General features: G+C 37.2%; 1 protein-coding gene across 7 annotated transcripts in view; it reads left to right on the forward strand.

Annotated features, from left to right (window-relative positions):
* Positions 1-21,885, forward strand: part of FOXP1 (forkhead box P1) — a 573,767-nt gene that overhangs the window by 349,056 nt on the left and 202,826 nt on the right. For all 7 annotated transcript variants that reach the window (XM_015593721.2, XM_025050689.1, XM_006917474.3 and 4 more), the window contains one exon: positions 8,820-9,004. In XM_015593721.2, the coding sequence (XP_015449207.1) occupies positions 8,831-9,004 (174 nt within the window). In that variant the 5' untranslated portion in view covers positions 8,820-8,830. The remainder of the gene's footprint in view (positions 1-8,819; positions 9,005-21,885) is intronic.

Consider the following 21,885-nt stretch of genomic DNA (forward strand, 5'->3'; position numbering starts at 1 on the left):
GGTTTTTCTAAGAGATTTCCTTAGTGTAATGATATCTATGCAGTTGTTTGCTTTTTTCAGAAGGGAGAGAGCTCTCTTGAAAGGCCACTAGCTCAGTAATAGAACATCAGATGGTAGAAAACTCTTTGTGGAGCAAACAAGGACTTAGAAGGTCTAGGAGAAACAGTCTAGTGCTATGAACAAGTCGATCACCTTTGACAGGTACAGTCCTTGGGTTTTGTATTGTCGTGTGTGCATTGCGTGTTGTTGTTTGGGCTGCGTGTGATCTTTTGTGATGTATGCACTTTGTCAAGTTTGAAACGGGAAGATTAACTTTTTTAGTTTGATGTGTTCTGAATAATTCTTGTGCCATATAAATGGAGACAGTTTAACTGGGAGGAAATCATATGATTAATATACATTATATGTTTTTAAAAGCTACTGTTTTTATTCTTATCTGTTACTCTTACCTGTCTCATTTTACAATGAGTTTACGCATTGTATTTCTAGTTGAGTAAAGCAGAAATTGTGTCTCTTTATTCAGCTCCATGTGTCTCTTGTGCTTTGGACACTGGGAGCCACATTAGATAAGACAGAACATAAGGCTGTCCTTTGTCGTGTTTTGCAAACAGGAGAGAAAACTCAGCTCACATCATCTTTTGTTGTTGTTGTTGTTTTTTTAAATTACTGTTTGTTGCTGTTTCTAAATTTGCATTGTGTTTCAATACTAGGCAGTTTCTGCTAGCATTTCCTGTAAATTATAAAGATACAACACAGACTCCAGTGAGAGTGGAGGTTGAGGGGTCATGACCTTCAACAAAGTGTGGCCTTTGTGTCAGAAAAAGCCTGCTCATCTATCTGTAAGAGAAACTTCGGAGAGGGGATATGTGTATGCATATTGGAGTTTTTGAAGGATAAAATTAAATAATTGCCCTTTTCATACAACAGAAATGCAAGCAACAGACTTCTGACGGCCTGCATTCACTAAGTTGCCATGATGCTGTGAACATATTGTTCACATTGGCCACTAGAGCGATTCGAGGCTGGAGGCAAAGCGGGAGATACGTGAAGTGTGTCATCGAACATGCCACTCATTGATTGATGTTGGGAACCTGGCCCCATATATATTAAACTACATAAAATATGGAAATGAAAGAATATATATTCTGAACTGGTTGTTTGGTCACTTTATTCCACCAGGCTATTTGTGAGAGTTCAGCTGTTTGAATGTTCAGATGATTAAAGTTCGGCAGGCTGTTAGTTCTCAAACTTAAAATCTATTCTGTTCTGTAAAAATGCATTTTAATTAAGCACCCCAGAATACCTGGACCTGTCATACCCTAAGCTTCAGAAGCTTCCTTATGGCAAAGCAAACAGCCTGCTACTGGATTGGCAAAGCTCCTTTTTGGACTCTGTTTACTTATTTGAGCTTGTCTGGATTAATACGCTAGGGAGCGGGTATGCATTCTCCTTTGTACTTCTGTTTCCTAGAGCGGCTTCCTTCTAACCTCCATAGTTTGCCCACAGTTGCTGTGATTACAGCAGTTAAACTCTTGTCTTACTGGGAGAGAAGGGAAACAAGTCCAGCGGTAGCCGAAATTCTAAAAATAAAAATTGGACATCTGTAACTTTTACAAGGGTGGGATGCTTGTTATCTGCACTTATCGATGTCTTATAAAGACTGAAGTGTCCAGGGAAGTTTGATTAAGACAGGTCGTGAGAGTGAGACATCTATAGTTTTTCTGAACAGCACTTCTGCCCTGGTATTGGAATTCAGAAGTGCCTTTATTATAACCCTGTTCTTCTAACTGTTCTGAGTCATGAGTTACAGGGAAAATTAAACATGCTATTATTTACCATTTCCCAACCATCTGAATTGTCCTTATCTATATTAAATATTCACCATGGGTTTTGGTAGAGTTTTTCATTGGTTGATTATCTTTAAATTTTCAATGACTGAGACAATCCTACTTCTATAAAGACTTAAAATGATTTAGTGACGAGTTATTTTCTGAGTTTCAGAACTCCAAAACGGCTACTCATTCCCAAGAAGTCCAAGAAATAGAGTATTTTAAAAGTACGACATAGAAGGTGGTGGCTCGTGCAAGCCCTTGATCTCATTTAATTGAGAGGTTACACTTGGATTTTTCTGCCATTTAATCATTGAGTTAAAAATTCAGCGATTGTGTATTAAATTCCTACTACATGCAGGGTGTACCTGAAAAGTGCAGTTCAAGATAAAGGAATTTTGAAAAAGTTCTTATTAAACAGAGGTGAAGTGGAGAAGGCGATCATTTTAATCTAAATGCTTCTTCTTCCATTTAATCGATAAACATAAAATATTTCTGGTTTAATTGATAAATGCAAACTAGTTCCTATTTCTCTTTTTTTCTCCTTTGAACTATTAAAGCGAGAGAGCTACCATATCACATGATTAACAGTGCACATAATTTCCCTCCTAAACCTCTCACCTACTGAGGATTTCTTGCTTCTCTGGGTCCCCATAGCTGTAGGTTCTCCCCCACTGGCTATCCAAGGTGCACCCAGGTGCTGTTGCCTGTACAGGTTCCTTTCGAGCACCAAGCCCTGCGTTTCCTGCATTCTCGAAGGCGGGAGAGATGAGTAGCTCTTTTAGGACACATACACAGTACTTTCTAGGAAGGATGTTTCTAGAGCTAATTCGTTTCTCCTCCCCCTGAGAGGCCCAACTCATCACCTCCAAGATATTCTCAACCTCTACTAACCTAAGATCTGGGAAGATTCTAATTTTGCCCTGATGTCCTACATGGCTAAATAAGTGGCCACTTTTTCTTAAACATGCGTTTGACAATTGCATCACCCCTGAACTTTTTCTTCCTAAGTGCTAAGTGAAATTTCAGATTTTAAAAAGATAGATCTAGATTTCTACAGTGCATGATAAAGTTGATAATGCATAAATCATTTTTAACAACAGGTAATATGAATAATTTATGGTGTTAACAGTGCTATCTTTTTGATATTTATGATGGATAATGCTCAGTTTTTGCCCTCATATTACTGCTTTAAATTATACCACAAGAAAATTAATGAGAAAGTAGATTTATGGGTTTCATTTGTTTGTCAATTCGGAAATTAATTGGGTGTTAATTTTAGCCGTCCCTCATCAGACCAGGACTTCAGTCTGTGTGCAGTACTTTGCATTCATTGTAGCTTACCTCCCATTTACTGTGGGTCACTAGCTTTGCATACATTAAAGTAGCCCTCCGGCTCATTCTCTTGATTACTTTTTGAACTGCCATGCATTAGAAAATTTACGCCTTTCTGTTATAATTATGAAAATTTGGTATTGGAAGATGGTGCCTTCCTAACACAGTCAGCACACTGACTTGTCTTCCTAAACTTGGCTCTTGGATGGTCTTTCCATGAAATGGGACCCCTGCCAGTGGGGGCAGCGGATAGACAGATGGTGGTGTCTGAAGGGTTCATTCACAATTTGTGGAAGTGATCTCAGATGAGAAAATAATCAGCTGTTGTCACTCTGTTTCTCTTGTTTTGTTCTCTCCACCTTTTTTTTTTTTAAAGAGTCTGCTATGAAACCCCCACCTGTAGACAGTGATTCAGCATCTTGGGGCCAGTTGTGGCCCCTCCATTGTGCCCTTTCTTTATCCGCTTTCTTAACCCCTGAGTTTCACTTGTAACCTGTTCCAGTAGCATCTTACCAGGTGAAAGGGAAACAACTGAAAGTATGTGCCACACGCTAGGAACTGTGAGGTGTCAGTTATTGCGGCACTCTTCTGAGAGGCTGACTTTCATCTGGATGCTCTCCTTTGCCCGAGTCCCGAGTCCCGGGCTACCCTGCTCTTTGCCTGAGGTGGGGGCGGGGGAGGAGGAGGGAGTGGATTTCCTTAACTGCACCTTTCTCCTTAAAACTCCTTTGAGAGTTTTGTGTTTGCCAGGTGTACTTTTTGCACATTTACTGGGAACCAGTTTATTTAGCTAATGAGCCCAGAAGTAAGTGTATGCTTTATATCTTAATACAAAGTTTTCATTCTTATTTCCTCATCAACAAGAACATGATCATCAAGGAATTTGAATGTTCATGATGAGACATGAGTAATTCAGAGAGTACTTCTTTTAGAACTAGAGCTAGCCGACTTCCACCCCCATTCTTGTCCAGTCTATAAATTCTGCATGGAGTATAACTGATGATGAACTAAGAGCCACATGTTCAATATTTCTGAAATATAGAAATTCACATAGTCTCTCTATTCTTAGAGTTATTCTCTTCCTCTCTCCTTCCCTTCCCCGCTCGCCCTTCCTCTCCCCCTACCTCCCTCTTTTCCTCCCTGTCATCTCAACACCCTCCCTCGTACCATTCTTCCCTCCCTCCTCCCCTCCTTTCATCCTTCCTTTCTCTTCCTTCCTCTTTTTCTCTCCCTCCCTTCCTCTTTCCTTCCTTCCTTCATTTTTTTCTAAGAGCTTCTGTTATCTCTTCAAAATAGCATGCCATTTTCCTTCTTTCCTTGCACACGGATGAACAGTGAGAAAGAGAATTTTCCCTGTTCGATGGGGGGAGGTTCGTGTAATCACTCTGATCATTTTCCTAAAAGTGCTTTTGCAGTTAACTTCTCTTCTCCCCATAGAAGTGGAAATATATTTTACAAAAGTATGTTTAGTTTAATTTACACATCCTTTCATGAACAGGCTAAGTTCTTTAAGGGCATTTATTCTGCTTCATATAAATAATTGATCAGCCAAGTTAATTTACTTCTGCCTGACTTGGTCAACCTTAATTAACTGCCCTGGAATCAAGACTGAACTTTTTGTTAGCTTAAAATCCTTCACAAGCATGATAACAAGGGCTTTATTTTCCCTAAATTTTCAGCATCAACACTGTAACCAAGGAAATAATCATCATAATAAAACACTGCTTTAATTTACTATAAATACATTGGCCTGGACATTATGAATTTTCCAGAATACTTCCAGAGAGCAGCTCTGTTGGCAACAAGAATAAATAAGCATGCTAAACTCAGCTCTCATCCTTTTCTATAAGTCCCTCCAGCACAAACACCAGTCTTTTGAAATCAGAAGCTCTGTAGTGTTTCTAAGCAAGATAGAAAGTGGGCCATTATGGCTTCCTTAAGCTTTCTGACATCCATGTGATTGTAGCATCAGCCTTTGTGGGGTCGTCACATATGATCCAGTCAATACAAAGACAATACAGCATTTGTATTGACTGGATCATATGTGATTTCAATAGGCCAGGTTCACTCAGGGAAGCCATACAGGAAGCCAGAGGAAGGTATGGCTTTGTTTCTGGAGAAGGGACTTGTTAGTGAATTTGGGGCGGCCATGCCCTCCAGGTGCCATGCCTAATATTCGGGCCTTTTGGATGATTGTGCATTGTTTCTTGTTCTCAGTTTGTCATGGAGCAAAGCGGTTCATTGCTCATGGGGTCCCAGAGGGAAGGGAGGTTATACAAACTGAACACCAGGACCAGGTTCCCTCTAAGAAGAGAGGGTTCAGCATCCTAGTACACATTGACTTGCTTCCAGCTGACTCCGAAATTGTAAAACTCAGTAGAAAAAGACAAATGTAGTTGTTTGCTAAATAATGCTGACACTTTCATCTTGTATTTTAGATGGTTTTCTTTGTCTACCTGTTACTCTCATTACTGACTTTTCTAGAATTACTTAGTTTTCTCTTTTTCTTTCTTCTTTTTTTTTTTTTTTGATTTACACCATTTTTTTTTATTTAGTTCACCACCTTGCACAAGACTTTGTAAATTGGAAATTCTCTGGCATTTATTAAATGGACAAGTTCATGTCTGAAATGGGGAATGATTATGGCTTCATCCGTTCCTTAACCCACTGAGCTTTAGTTGTCTTATATGTAAATTGGGGATCACATCACCTGCCTTATCTCTCTTCGTCTTGTTATGAGTTTGAAAAGTACATCAGAGGCCTTTGTACTTTGCAAAGCATGATACAGACATAACGGCTTATTGAATGGCTTGGGATATTCCATAGAAAGAAATATTGCCTATCTAGATATTGCTAGAAATATTCTGAGACATCAACACTCCTGATTTTTCACATGTGATTTTCCAAAAGCTTTTTCTTCCTGATTGGTGTGGGAGATTATGGGAAATTTTAAATCTTCCGACCTACATACTACTATTAGCACTTGACTAATTAAGGACATCCTCAGACCAAAATAATCCTTTATGCAATTTTGGTCCCAAAGCCTGCACTCTCACAAACTCGAGTCACAAGCCAAGCTGCTTGGCTTGATGCCTGCAAAACTTGTATCGAAGAACTTGGCAGTCTTCTTTGGAACTGCACAGAGCAAAAAGCCTCCTCATCAAGTTGTGGATTGGAGATTGTTCTTACTCCACTCACTACGATAGTGTCAAACCTAGGCAACAGAAACAGAGCCAGTCTCTTAGACACCTGTTTTCAGGTCTGAAGTCCCGATGGTCACATGGTTTGAAAGCCGCACTCAACCTGCAGCTCTGCTGCACAAAGGCAGGATATTTGGCTAACTATACTCCATTCTGAGGACAGGTATAGATTTTATGTATAGGCAACATTTTTTGTCTTTTGGGGATCCAGTCCCTGATATGGTTAGGCTTTCCAGAAGGTAAGAAGTACATATATTTAATAATATTTTTGTTTTTTCTTTAGGTATGCTTATTACATATTTTATAATAATAATTCAGCGGGTTTTCTACTCTAAGACAGCCATTCTCTTCATTAAATACCTATACACTGTCTTTTCCTTAGCTTCTGTACAAATGTTCAAGTTTGTGGAACAGAAACTCAGACATTGGAAAAAGAAATACCTAGATTTCACAACTTGATGGCCTTTTTCGGTGATGAACAAGATACTTGCACTGCCTGGTTTCTGTATCTTAGAAAAAGTTTTAGTTGTTTTCTTTTCTTTTTTCTTTTTTTGATAGATTCTTTACTCTGCAGACCGTAAGGCTATGAATGCAGTTTTTAAAGGACTATAATTACTGGAAAGTTTAATCTAAAGAAATAAGAGTGAATCAGCTGTTGCTTCTGAGTTTGTTTCCCACCTGTTAACAAAAAATGCCATTCTTAATCCCTTCAGTATTGGATTAACTTTAAAGAATATATCTTCTGGGTCTATGAAGTTTGTACTCAAGCTGGATCATAGTATGCACTAAAGGAAATGAAGAAAGATGTGCATTTTTCTGTTTTTAATTCTTCCATTTGTTTTTGTCTATAGAAGAAGCTTATAGGAAAGAGACTTAAACCAATTTCTAGCAAAAAGTCAACCTTGTCTTAAATGTCCAAAGTATTTAAATTTCCATGTTTTCACCTATTTCATGTGTAGGGGAGAAATCTGTAGCACTGGTTGTACATATGTCTTTCCATTTTATCTGACCTTTTATCTGTGATTGGTATTTCACATCAAAGTTTTCATAATTCAAGCATATCTCGGCTTTTGTGTTTGAATTGTCAACTTCCTTTAGCTACTGTTGTTTTTCCTTTTTGAGTTCCTACTCTGCGAACTTGGAGTATGGATCATCGTTTTTCGTTGTTTAGTCCTCACGGTACCTCAACTTTAAGAAAACACGTGGTTAAGAGCTGTGACATGAGACTGAACTTGTTCCAATTCTGATTCCACCATTCTTAGCTGTGATACATGTTGGGCAAATTAAAACAACTCCCCTGGAGCCTAGTTTTCTCACCTGCAAACTGGAGATAGCAATTGTCTTCAGAACCAAATGGGAGAATGTCTGGAAATCACCTGCAAAAGGGCCTGGCACAACACTGGTGCTAAATAGATGGTAACAGTTGACATTAGCAAATATTATGTCTTTTGTCATAATTGGACACCTTTACCAAGAGCTGAATTGGCTCCCTGGGTTAATAGTTTTGTACCTACAGAGTATAACAAGATGGAATGTGAAATGTATTTGTGCAGGTGATATTCTCTAGCTACTTATCTTGGGCTATATTTACATATATCATTATATAATTATAATTATAATTGTTATTATTAGATGTTTAGTACTTTCAAATTCAGGCATTTTTTTGGTCTGCCTGGGCAAGATTTTCTCCAAAAGAAATATAAGAAGGCCCAGACCTTTCAAGCCAAATTAATGGTTAGTAATCCAACATGAGAAACATGTAACTTTGAATGCGATTTTCAAGACTATTTTAAGTGGAAGACAAAGATCAAAGTCTAGATTCATTTAGCTTCTGAAAAATGGAGGCTTGTTTTTCCTCTCTAAAAGTGGCCTATCTTAGAATGGCCACTTTTGAAGAGTTTCAGTACCTGAGTAATACTGAGGAGTACAAATCTTTAAGATGTTTTTTTGGTTTTTGACTGTCAGTGTTTTCATCACAAATTACCTCAGGGGCCTCCTGGTAATGTGTGTCATCTCTTGATAAACTTAAGTTGGAGAGTTTTTCCCTAAGAATGTCATCACCACGTGGAGTCTCCATACACTAAAATTTAATGTTGTACCTAATATCCTATATAGAATGACTTACTGGTTTTCAGGCAAAATATCAAGATATGATTATGGAAATTTAATTATAAATTCTAGGTTCACCTGAAATATTTATTTTTTCCAAAGGGAATAGATAACATATTTAACATTACTAATAAAACTTGGATTTGGACCGACAGTTCCATACTAAAAAACTAGTGGACTGGACCACTAACGGGGATAAACTGAGTGAAAGAAAATGACAACTGTTTACAGATTTTTGGCAACATTTAAAGCAGGGCCCTTCTCCTTACGTGCAACAACTGTTTTAACAGCTGCTTTTTTCCTTTTTCCTTTCTCCCCCGCTCCCTCCTGAAAATCCTTCTATCAGGTTTTTGAGTCATGATGCAAGAATCTGGGCCTGAGACAAAAAGCAACGGTTCAGCCATCCAGAATGGGTCGAGCAGTGGCAACCATTTATTAGAGTGTGGCAGTCTTCGGGAAGGGCGGTCCAACGGAGAGACGCCAGCCGTGGACGTTGGGGCGGCCGATCTGGCCCACGTGCAGCAGCAGCAGGTACTGTGCTCCGGAGTCAAGTGTGGAGTGTGGTCCATGCCAATGATTTGACACTTAACCACTGTGAATTTTTTATGCTTACTTGACTCTCCATCTGACTGTAAGCAGCATCTTTTCGGGTCCCGCTGATTGGCTTAAGAGACTAATTCGCAAGCCTTTGGGATTTGGAAGTCTTCAAAACCCACTCTTGGGGAGTGGTTGTTGAGAATGGGATTGAGTGGACCTCTGACCACTCCCTCCCAGCTCCCAGTATGTCAGCCTAAAGTTTAACTACTTGGAATAAAATTAACCTTTGGAGAAATAGTATACAATGCTTTAATTTAAAAAAAGAGAGAACTGACTTCTAAACCTTATGAAGAAGGAAACAATAAGGAAGGTATAAGAGATAAAAATAAAAAAGGATAGAAGAGAGAAAAGAGTAGGTGAAAAGGAGAGTAGAAACAAATGGAAATACAGGCAGAATTGGGTAACTAACAGTGAAAACAGCAATAACACAGGCATCAGTGTAAGAAATTGCTTCCTGCTACCTGTAGGAATTTAGAGGTATGGGCCACTTACATATGTTTCTTACATACATACGGCTGTTGAGATGTGGCTAAATCCTATTAATGTTTTATATTATCGCTACTTAGTGGCTCTCGAGAATGCACATGAATTGGGACACACTCATTCCTGTTATATTATTTTGTAGGCATGTAAGTGGGTACCTGTGAGTAACAGATAAAATATTTTGAGAGGTAAAGGTGACCCAGAAAATGGTGTTGTGTGGCCAAATTGTTGATGAAAATTCAAATATGTAAATAGCATTTGCCTGAAGGCAGGCATTGTTTCCTAAACTCTCTTGGAATCAGGTTATATTATTAGTTTTTGTTAATGATAATGGATGGTTTTTGTTCCATATTAGTCTTTGATTCATTTGTTCAATACATAGTTATGGTGCCACTTGGTAAAAGGTGAAAAAAAGAATGATGCATCTTTGAGCCTTTCTGAAAGAAACAAGTTGTTGGGGAGTGAGGGAGTAGAACTGCAAATCTCAAACGTTTTCTTGGAATCTGTATCAGAGAAGCAAAGGGAATCTGTTTGTATCTTAGGGATATAGCCTTTGGCAGGCTCTAAAGTATATTTTATTTTCTTTTTGCTAAGAATTTTTTAAAATATAAGGGATTATTAGATCGTTAGTCTGTTAGAAATTAGTGGAACCAACATGAGACAATAGAACCTGTCAGAGAGAAAGAAACTAAGACAAGCTAAGGTCTTAATTCAGAGGACTATGTTTAAGTGATTTAATGTCTCATTCATTGGCAGCCCACACTGTTTGAATCTGCACCTTGGGCTAGAATTTACGATGTATGTTGTGTATAAACAATGTGCATTTAAGTTAGTATAAATGGCCTAATTCTAACCAATGAGATTTTTAACCAAAACCTATCAGTAAGTGGTAGAAGGGTATCAACATATTTGCTCATGTGGTGTTTCCAGATATTTATGGTTTATTTTGAGAATAAATGGTATTTTAGAGTGCCGTTTTCTTTGTCCTTACCATAGAGGCCAAACTCAACTGTTTCTTAATGGAGTAGTTGGGGTGGGGCTATTGACCAATGTGGTATAAACCCCAAGTACTTAATATTTAGAGTACGCCAATTAGATAAATGGAAAATTAACTTCTGTATTTTATTTCAAGAACAGAGAATCATTCACTGTCTCAAAGGAGTAAGGCAGCCAGAAACTTTACATATATATCACACATACACACACACACACACACACACACACACTACTCCATTAACAGCAATGACACACCTTACAGAAGAAAGTTAAGTTATAAAAGTGCATTTTAACAACATCTTCCTTAAAAAGCATCAGTAGCAGAATTATTCACATTTCCCCTCTTTATTCCGGCTGTGACCATTTTGGAAAATATGTTGTTATGGGTTATTGATATCAAGGTCAATATCTTTTGATTGTACTTCAGAACTCTTTTTGAATATTTTAATAAAAAATTTGTTTGTTTTCCATCGATAAGTTTTAGGAAGAAAGAAAGCAGTGGGTCTATCTTTGTGGCTCAAACCTCACGTATTGTGGTTGGCCGGCCTTTTTCGGTCTTTTAAAATAAAATACTGACAGCTGTTTGACTCCCCTTAGTGTGTGATGAGGCTTTTAACAGGTTGTTGGGGGGGAAAAGAAAGCCTGTAGTTGAAATAAGACAAAAAAAAACTACAGGATTCAAAAACTTTCATAGGACTAGAGTTATCAGGCTTGTCTTCCAAATTGAAAACTGCAACAATTAAACAGTTTGGAGAAATCTGAGCGTCAACGTGATGGACTTGGGTCGTTTTTGTCATTTTTATTCTACAGGTTTTTACTTGAAGTGAGAATACCAGCAGTGAGAAAATCACAGCCATGCTGAATTCATTACTGCGGTAGTCACACAAAACCACGGATAAAATTTCAATAACTGCAGGCCACAGTTGAGTAAACAGTTGCACTGAAATTTAATTCCTGTTGACTTTTCCCCCATTCCTCGCCAGGGGCACATTCTGATTCTGTAGTACAAAGACAACAGGGGTTATAGCTTTGATTAATGTAGGACAGTGGAAGAGAATTAGAACTGTAAAATATGTTAGAAGTCCATGGAACAAAAAGATCTGGCTTAAAAGGGCTTGATATAAAAACGAGTTAATTATGCTGTCTGTGAAACTGAATGTTATAAGATTTTCCAGTTGCACCAGTACAATCATTGATGACATAGGAAGCATTTTTACCTATTGCCAGGATTTAAAATAAATAAATCGAAGCCTTTCCATGTTTGGTCCATGTTACCAAAGATTTACAAATGATAGCATGTGCCCTTTCGGAATGGAGAATTTTCCCAAAGATTCACTGTGGAGTGACTTCTCTCCTGTGTTTGATCTGTAGAACAACTAAACCACATCCAAACAGAACTGTGTTTTAAAAAATTACATAGTCGATAACTTAGAAAATGAGGCAAATCTGGCTATATCATCTTCTCTTAAAAAATCAGATCTGCTCACCCCGGATCAGTATCCCTACAAGGGCAACAACCATTGGGAGATGAATTGCTACTTAAGTCAGGGAGCCTGCATCCCTTGGGTTGGTCCTAGTTCCCACCCAGCAGCCTTGCCCATTTGTGCCCTCTAGGCAGTAGAGTTGGTGATTCTGGTCTGGAAGATGCCATCATCACTCAAAATCCATCAGCCAAGGAGAGGTGCTGCCATTAGCTGGAGGAGCCCACCAACATACTCACAAACTGTCTTCCTTCCTCAAACTAATTGCATTTATTATCTCTGTAATGTTTCAACTCTACCTATATCTAGGCCATGAAACTATTACAACAATAGTTTTCTAATAATATAATTTGATAGAGTTTCCGAACATTTTCTTTTAGGCATCGAGTAATTCTTTACCCGATACCATAACTGCTTTTTATTTCCTATTATGCCTGCCCCATTTCTAGGCCTGTAAAAGTTCTATATTGGATATGCACTACTCCATTTATGAAACTCAGCAACAAATACTATTACCAATTACTAAAGTTTTTGTCTTAAAGAAAGGATTTTAAAATGTCCAGAGCAATTTCATAAACTGTGTGGATTAATGCATTTTAAAAGTCTTGAATTTTAGAAAGCAGAATTTTATTTCCATATTGCTGCAAATGAGAGCTTTTTCAGATAAGCATATTACATAGAGCATAATGTTTAGAAGTTTCTCCATATACAGCATATGCTGTCAGGTCAATTAACAGAATGCATACTAGAAAATGTTTATTCAATAAAAATGAATAGCTGTTAAATAAAACAGCTATTTTTTAACAACATTCCATTTAATGATGGGTTTTGGGGTTTGTTTTTTTTTTGTTTGGTTTTTGGTTTTTGGGTTTTTTTAGTACTACCTGGCAATTTTATTGTCTGCAAATCAGTATAGGGAGAGCTTTAGTTACTGTGGTGTTGAGGTGTGGCTATCATTTTATGTGAGGGGGGGCAGTTTAGAGATAATCTGTGAGAAAGACAAAAGAAGAAACTATATATGGAATTTGAACATGCATTATTTAGTGTGTGTAGATAATTGACATATTTACTTCATATAGCTTCTTTGACATTTGGTTTAAGGTACTGGACCTTTTAGCCCAAAAGATAGTGGTACTTGTTTCATGTTAATCATGTAGAAGAAAGAGACAAAATGTCGAATGACTGTTTAGGAGATGAAGAGAGGTGGAAAGAATAGGGAGCTTCTGAAAAATCATGAAAGGGAAGAAGGAAGACTTATTGGGTTGAATCTTGCCGATGAGCTCTTGAAGGAGGTGAAAGATTAGTCATTACACAGGACCAGAGAAGCTCAGAGAAATAGGATGAGTGTGGTAGGACTCAGGAAGGTCTAGTTATGTACATTCAAAGGGAATGTAGAAATACACTGCCAGAGGAGGTTGGGGGAATCATGAGTGTATATCCTGCGGTTCTCCGAATGTGAGAAATGGAATTGTAATGACCGAAATGTCAATGTTTTAGTATAATTCAGTACACAAAAATTTAAAATTCTCCTCTTTTTAAAATGGCACAATAAATTCCTTCATTTAGTTTTCGTCACTGAAATTACTAGTAGGTATTGAGCAGAAGAGGGAAGTTGTTCTGCCAAAATTTCCAACTTTAATTGCCTCTGTGAAAAACAATGCCTGGAAGAAATAGCTGTCAGTGTTTGGATGGGCAGTAAGCTTATATGAAAGGAGCCATCCCTTTGCTTCTCATTCTTACCCACATTCCTAAGGAGAACCATACTCAATTCCAGTGGCCATCTTTTGCCTTGTTTCTCACTCTATAGAGAGAGGCCCAAGTGATTAAGTGTGGTGGATCTTATAGATACATACTTAAGACTGGGTAGCAATAGGTAATTCAGCTTTGCTTTTTTTTTCTTTGAAAAAGGTTGCTTATGAACTTTGTTAGGAATGCCCTCAAGTGGCCTTTCTCATTGTAGCTGCCAGGGACCGTATCTGAAAAGAGGGTCTTTTGATCCTATGGGGAAGGAAAAAGATGGTCAGCATATTTGTGTCCTAAAAGGGAAGCTTCCGGAAGAGATTGTAGGAAAAGATATTATTAATATTTATCAAGTGCCCTCATGGGGCCAGGCACTGTGATAGAAGCTAAAACTTTCCTCCACAGGTAGGAGGAAAGCTGTAATTTTAAAGGAATTGCTCTGCTAAGATATACTCTTTTTTGGAGACGACGTTAAAATGTCATTGAAAATATTGATGGGCAAAACTATTCTGTGGGAGTCATTGCCACCAAAACGTTAGCAAAAACGATATAAACAAACTGACACAAAACTGAGATAGGAATTCAGATAATTCTGACAAATAATGAAAAAGCAGCCACAACAATAACAAATTCCCACTTTTCTCAATTCCTTTTGTGGCTGTTTCTGGTAAAGGCAGATTTCACCCTGGATGCTAAACTTAGTTCTCTACTCTGTTAGTTTAGACCTGCCTTCCATCCACATATTGTTGTCAAAGATTCATGTAACATGTGATGTGAGCCTTGAATGAAATTCTTTCAAGTTTTGATTGCTAAACAGTTGTGTGTCATTAATCTCTCCACTGAAAATTAAGATGGCACAGGAAACAAAAAAGAAAAAAGAGCCACGTACGTAAAGGAGCATGGTAATAGAAACTCAGATGCCACATTTCATTATGAGTGAAGTCTACCCTCTTGACTTTAAGCAAAAGCGTTGCTGCTGTGACAAAGTAATTTTAAGCCTTGACCTGTGAGCTAATAATAATAATAATAATAAAAATACTTCCTATCTCTCGTCTAATCAGAAATCTCTTTTTGAACTTTTAGGAGGTATGACTTTAATGGTAATTTGTTGACAGATTAGCTTTGGTGATTGCAAAGAGTTTGTTTTGCAAAACTGGCAGGCTCCTATCTGTTCTCTGAAGGCACGGAACCTACTTTGCTGTTTTGCAACTGCTCGCTTTTATTGACAACTAGTGCTGAGCAGGCAGAATTGGTATGTTTGTGTAATGTAAACCTATAGCTCGCCTGATGGAGTCTAGTGTACTTTTAGGTAGTGCATAGATTACTTGATAAAAAGGGTTACAAGGTGACTGCTTTTATGACAAAGTAGAATAGCAATATAAATTCAAGTGGTAGATGGAGCCACAGAAAGGAAGTTTATATAGGGAATTGAACCCCATATTAGAAAGTTTCTTTTCATCACTTGGTCTTTGAACTCAAATCTATTGTAATTATGAAGTGTTACTTGTAACATTCCAGAGACCCTTTGCTAAATACTGTGTTTGATTTGGTTCAGAGAAATTCAACCACATTTTTTTCCTTCTCTCAGAAGAAAATGTGGTAAAGAGAGTTTCACATACTGGCCTAATCTCTGCTTTGTTCCAAGTGAGCTAATAAATATTCTACACTGGAAAACATGTATGAATTTCGTTCCCTAGCTTTGGTTAATTTATTCCTTTGTTTGCATATTCTTTCATTCAACTGATATTTGTTGTGTATGCCTATGTGTAAGTAGATGTGGGGACCAAACTGATGTGTGAGGTGCTGGGAAAGCATGGGAGGATAACTTGGAGTTTATTTGGCTACAGCCTAAAGAGAAACTATGGAGCAATGGGAAGGTGGTTGAAAGGTAAATTGGGTTAAGCTTGTGGGAGGCTTGAGTTTTTAAGCCAAGGGAAGTTTCAAAGCAGAGAAGAAAGGCCACATAAGAGGAGGTGTACTGAAAGTTAATTAGAAGGTTGGACCTGGCCTAGCTTAGAAGGAGAGTTATCTGAGAAATTAATAGCAGTGACAAGGTTATTGCAGTTGGTCTGGAATTTAGTAATGGGGTGACCCTCACCTCATTTAATTGAGGGTACCCCGTTGTTGACTACCCTTGCTCCCTGCATTTCTCCAACTACATTTGAGTCCCTTGGTCAACTGTAAGGCCCATAAAGGCAGGGACGGGCCTTTCTCATTTCATGATATTCAACACAGAGCACAAGATCTGCCATAGAGCAAGTTATGGGACAGACTCTTTGTGAATGGATGAAATAGGAAGAGGAAGAAAGGCCTGGATCAAGAATGACTGCTGAGGGGAGTATTGGAAAATCAATGGGGCCTTTTGAATTAGGAGATGTGAGAACATCGGGGAGTGAGACTTATAAAGTATGATTCAGGATATCTAACCCGAATGATTAGCGAAGTGGTGGCATCACGAACCAAAAAAGAAGGGCCTTAGCAGGAGAACCAAGTCTCTCTTTTACCTGTCACTAGTTGAAATTATTGTGATATGATAAAGAAAGCACAAACATAATTTGTAAATAAAGGATGGACTTATTTTGGAAAGCCCTTTTTTGAAAGGCTGTTTAAAGAAAGGACACCCTCTTATATCACTAAAACTCACTATTTTAATTGTATGTATGTATGTTTATTCAGATTAAAGTTATCCAGTATTTTCCCTTCAGCCTTTTCCAGTTACTAATGAGCATATCTTCCAAAAGTCACGCGGGAAGTGCCAACAAACCGTGTGAGTTCCTATCGATCATGGAGTGGACTTATCCCTTTTAGAGAACAAAACTGCGATGTTAGATCTTCGATAAAGCCTTTGTTTCATATTGACACAGCCTCTTAGAATGAATTTGTTTTTTAAGGTGAAGGGGGGTGCATGTTGTGTTTCTTTTGTTAGAAAATACAATGCGTAATTATGAAACAGTCGGTGCTATTGGAAGACTCATTTACAAGGTATAGATTAAACTGCTTTAGGGATGTCAAGGCCTTGTTTGTATGTTTGAGTTGAGCCCTCCATAGAGGCATTGGGAAGGGAGATCTGTTCCCTTTAATCCTTCTGAGAGGATATTTTCCAGTATCTAAATAACCCTAAGGCTCTCCTTGAATTAACTCTTTTATGCCTATTTTTAGACCGCTCTTTTTAGACTCTACCCAAAATAAAATTAACTTCCTAACGCAGATTCATCTTTAGCAAAGTTCCTTAAAGTAGACCATTTATTACGCAATTTATCATCCATACAACTCTAAGGAATTGTCAGTATCATAGTCACTTGTCATAAGAGGGATAGTGTCAGCTGATCCAAAATCCCTGTTTTTATCACTGTTTTTATTACTGTACCTTCTTTCCTTTCCAACTCCCCTCTCTCCACATTGAAGGGAAGGTGACATGATGTCTTCTTAGTCATTCAAATCCAATAACTTTTAATCTGAAGGTTAAGTAGTGAGATATAAACTAAGAGATGATAATATCAATTTTATGTTCACTGAAGGGCACAATATACCTCTTTCTAGTAGAGGGAAAATTGTGCGTAAAATGTCTTTTGCTTTTCAACAGCAGAGCCATGCCGCTCAGAGTCAAAAGAAGAAAGAGTTTTGGAAAAATTTAATAAAATAATGTATAACATTCTAAAATAAGGCAAAAGTAGCCTCTTGTTCTTATAATTATTAAGTATTAATTTTTCAAGGTTGCATGATAAGAAGTAGTTCCATTTTTATAGCCTCTTGTATTGACTCTTGTTATCCTCTCTACGAACTCAACAACCTTTTGCAAGGTTAAAGACTAGGAGAGAATGACATAATGCTCATTCTTTCCTGACTATTTTGAGTCCTAATGTGTATGATAAATAATACGGTGATAATATTGCTTACCTTGCCTCATTTTTTTCCCCTCCTACTTGTGATATTTCCATTTCAATTCAATGGGAATTCAACATCCAAAAGGACTAAGTGAAAATGACTTTACAACACGCATTTTTATTAGGATCTTCTGATTATCTCATTAGATTTATGCTTGTCTAAAAAACACAAACTTTGTGCTGTATAATATATGTGTATGCATCTACATTTATGTGGAGACTTTACTGTGTCATTAATATGTTTTGAAAGGGGAAAGCATCATGCATAAGCTGAGTATGTGGTAATCACGTTTATAATTGTCAAGATTATATTCTGCAATAGTGATTCGCAGTTACAGTTGTCAAGATAGCATTCTGGAAATAATTTTAAACTCATCTAAGCCATTCTCTTAGTACCTTCATTGGGTAGATTCTAGGTACAAAGCACTGACTGTATTAAGCCTGCAGACTATACCAGGGATTGGTGAACTGAGCCAGAAGGCTGAATCTGGCCAAATTTGTCCTGCCACCTATTTTTTTAATATATGTAAAGGTTATATCGAAACCCACCCACACCCACTATTTTACTATTATCTATAACTGCTGTCTTCCTAACATAGCTGAGGTGAGTTGTCGCAACAGAAAATGTATGGCTCACAAAGCCTAAAATACTTATCTGGTCCTTTACAGAAAGATTTGTTAAAAACTCATAGGTACAGAGAACATTTTGATGGTTTCCAGATGGGAGAGGGAGTTGGAGGACTGGGTGAAAGTAAGTGAAGGAATTAAGAAGTACAAATGAGCAGTTATAAAAACAGTCACAGAGATGTAAAGTATAGCATAGGGAATGTAGTCAATAATATTGTAATAACTATATACGGTATCCGATGGGTACTAGGTTTATCTGGGTGATCACTTCATAAGTTATATAAGTGATTAATAACTATGTTGTACACCTGAAACTAAGCTAATATTGTATGTCAACTATAATCGAAAATTTTTTTAATTTTTTTTTTTTTTTAAGTTTTTGACCCCTGGATTAGTAAATTGCAGATGTGGCAAGACTCGCCTTCTAGAACCTTTGACTCTTGCTTTATAGTGGTAAAACGAAGGGATAATTCATCATTCTTTTCTAAACTATTCCTCGAAAAATTATCACAATTTAAGACTTTGTTTTGCATTTTCTGGGATGGTAACTTAACTTGTAGGTTTCTTTATACCTGCAGAGTTTCTTTCTGACCATTTAATTGAATGTATCTTACAAATTAAAAGTGTTGGCATCATTGGTGGTTAGAAAAACAATCTGTTAGCCTACCAAAGAAATGGATGTTGACCACTGAGTGAGTCACTCAAGGGCCAATGTCCTTGGCTATGGTTCAATTATCAAGGAAAATTAACATAAAAAAAAATGTAGTATATCCTATGTTCATGGTCCCATGGTTGGCTAGAAAATACAAAGAAATATCCTGACTATCTCAAGACATAATAAACAAATTCATTAAATATCAATAAAAGTTTTAAAGCAAATGATGACAAGCTATAAAAGATGTGTATGACTAATCGACGGATGAGTGATTTAAGCAATAACTCTTCAGTTACCCAGAGAGGAAGTTTATTTGTGTCTGTGTTGGTAGGATTTGTAAAGACTATGGTAAAATTTAGGAAACATTGATTCAGTATGTTCATATTTGCTGCTTTAGTTTAGCCCTTTTAATCAGGAGATGATAGATAGAGGTATGGACTGAGCTGTATGGCTTATGACTTAGAGATTAAGTGCCTAAGAGATGTGTCTCTGCCATTTTGCCACTTTTAATTTTAGAATAAGAAAGAGTGGATTTCTACTATGGAATGACAAGATATATGGTGAGTAGAGGTCTTTTTATGCTGGACGCCAGAATATGAGTTTATTGGTCTCCAGGAAATGGTCAGGGCCTATCTGTTTATACAGACCATTGCTTGAGTTGAGTGTCTGATTTCCAGAGATTAGATGCAGGCTGACAAGGCCAGTCATTTGGTTGATGGCGTCCATATTTCACATACTTTTAAATTAAATTTTAGCTAATTTGTCAGTATTTATTATATAGCTAGAACAATTAAAATTGTAATACGTGATTTTAAGATATTTGTCAAATTTTGAAGACATTTGCTCAGTCTGGCTATTTATGAATTGACAGTCTTTCATAGGGAATGCATTGGCCTTCTATTTTCTTCTGCCTTACTTCTTTTCTTACATTCCTGCTTAGTTCTGTTTGTAAGTATGTTATCTGATGAGTAGCTTCCCAGTGTGTCCCTGGATTAGTCCGTGGATATCTTAGTCTGTGGAAAGTAAGGTCATATAAAGCACTCTGTTCAGGTTCTAAGCCATTTTATGTCTATTCAAATGTGATCACCAGGTTTACACACTTTTGAACTCTTCTAACTAAAGAGCCCTATAAACTAGTTAGAAGATCTTTGACTAAATCAGCCAAGATTATAAGAAATGGTGCACACTGCACTGGCACTCCCTTATGTGGCTGATGGGAGTGTAAGTTTGTGTAGCCCATCTGTGGCTACTTTGGCACTGGGTATCAAGAGGCTTAAAATAGTCGCACCCTTTGATTCAGGGGTCCATTTGTACTGAGAGGTTATGTAGCATTGAACAGGGGTCTCCAACTTTTGTGTGTATTTGGAATTGTCTGGAGGTCAACTTAAAACACCGATTTCTGGACCTACTCTCAGAGTACTTGATTCTGTAGCATCTGGGGTTGGGTCCAATAGTTTGCATTTCTGATACTTTTCACCCATTTTCTGCTACTGTTTGGAGGATCACACTTTGATAACCACTCATAAAGGCGGAGTGTCTAAAAACATAGGCAGTGGAGCCAGCCTATTCAGTCTGAGTCATGGCTCTGCTACTTACTAGTTGGGGAATTGTGCAGATCAATTTCTCTGTGCCTCAATTTATACATCTATCAAATGGAGGATAATATTAGCATTTAATATTCTGAGTATAATATAAAATGCTTAGAAGATTGTACAGCAGATAGTAAAAGGTCTATAAGTATTAGCTATTGTTATTCTTTTCTTAATCATCATAATTAACTAAGATTTAACCTATAGAAATAATGTGAGGCATAGAGAAAGATTTTCACCTGCAGTGTTCATTGCAGTAGTATTTATAATATGAAAAATAAAAAAGAACCTAAATCTCTGATGTTAGAAGAAAGGTTAAGCAAATGGTTGCATATAATTTTGAGGTAATAATGGATACCCATTAAGAATAACACTATTATAGAATATTTAATAACAAATTATCATAATAATATATGAGGGGACCCTGAAAAAGTGTGTAAAAATGTTATTATTTTGTATGTTAATATTTTTGTATGTTAATATTAATTTTGTATGTTATAGTTTATTTTGTATACTTCATACTTTTCTGTATATTCTAAAATTTCTACAATAACATTTATTGCCTTTATGATTAAACATTATTATTATAATTCACATTCATACCATTTGAGAAAAGTTTGAAAACTTTTATGAGATGTATATAAATGGCAGACAATAGCTGCCCCTTGAGCAAGATTTAGATAGATGATAATTTTTCACAAAAACAAGGGATAAAATTTTCATGGTTATAAGATTTTCTTCTGTAACATGTTATGTGTTCAGCTACCACTCATCTGCTCCCTAGTTCTGTTTCTCCACAGAGCTTCCAAATGTCTAGGTGCTCCCACCATCATAATAGACAACCACTCACCGTCATTCTCTAACATCATCAATTTGTGACAAAAGCAATCTTTTGTCAATAAAAAGAGAGTATAGGTGGAAAAAAAATGCACTTGTTTCCTTAGATTTTCTCCACTGCTTCCCATTCCAAGTTTCTTCCCTGTCTATGTGGACTTCAGTGTGCATTGTATTGACAGTCATATGTAGATATACTTAGTTGCTTGCCCAGTGCGTGCAGTTTCCCCTAGAGACTTATTTCACTGACTTAGGGAACTAGAAAAGGCAGGAGGAACGTTTCAGTCGAGACTTTATGGATCCTACTGACAAGGGTTTCTCACCTCCAGCATTTGCTGCTTGAATGAAGTTGGGCAAGTTATGCCAATACTTTTTGAGCCTTACTTTTTGTGTCTGTAAAATGGGACAGTAGAGGTAATTTCTAGAGAAGGTTTGTGTGATGAACACATTAAGTAATATACATAAAGGCCTTAGCACAGTGATCAGCCCTTTAAAAGGCTCGGGGTACTGTTATTGTCCTTACTCA

This window comes from Pteropus alecto, unplaced genomic scaffold (assembly GCF_000325575.1).
Source record: "Pteropus alecto unplaced genomic scaffold, ASM32557v1 scaffold75, whole genome shotgun sequence".
Lineage (NCBI taxonomy): Eukaryota > Metazoa > Chordata > Mammalia > Chiroptera > Pteropodidae > Pteropus > Pteropus alecto.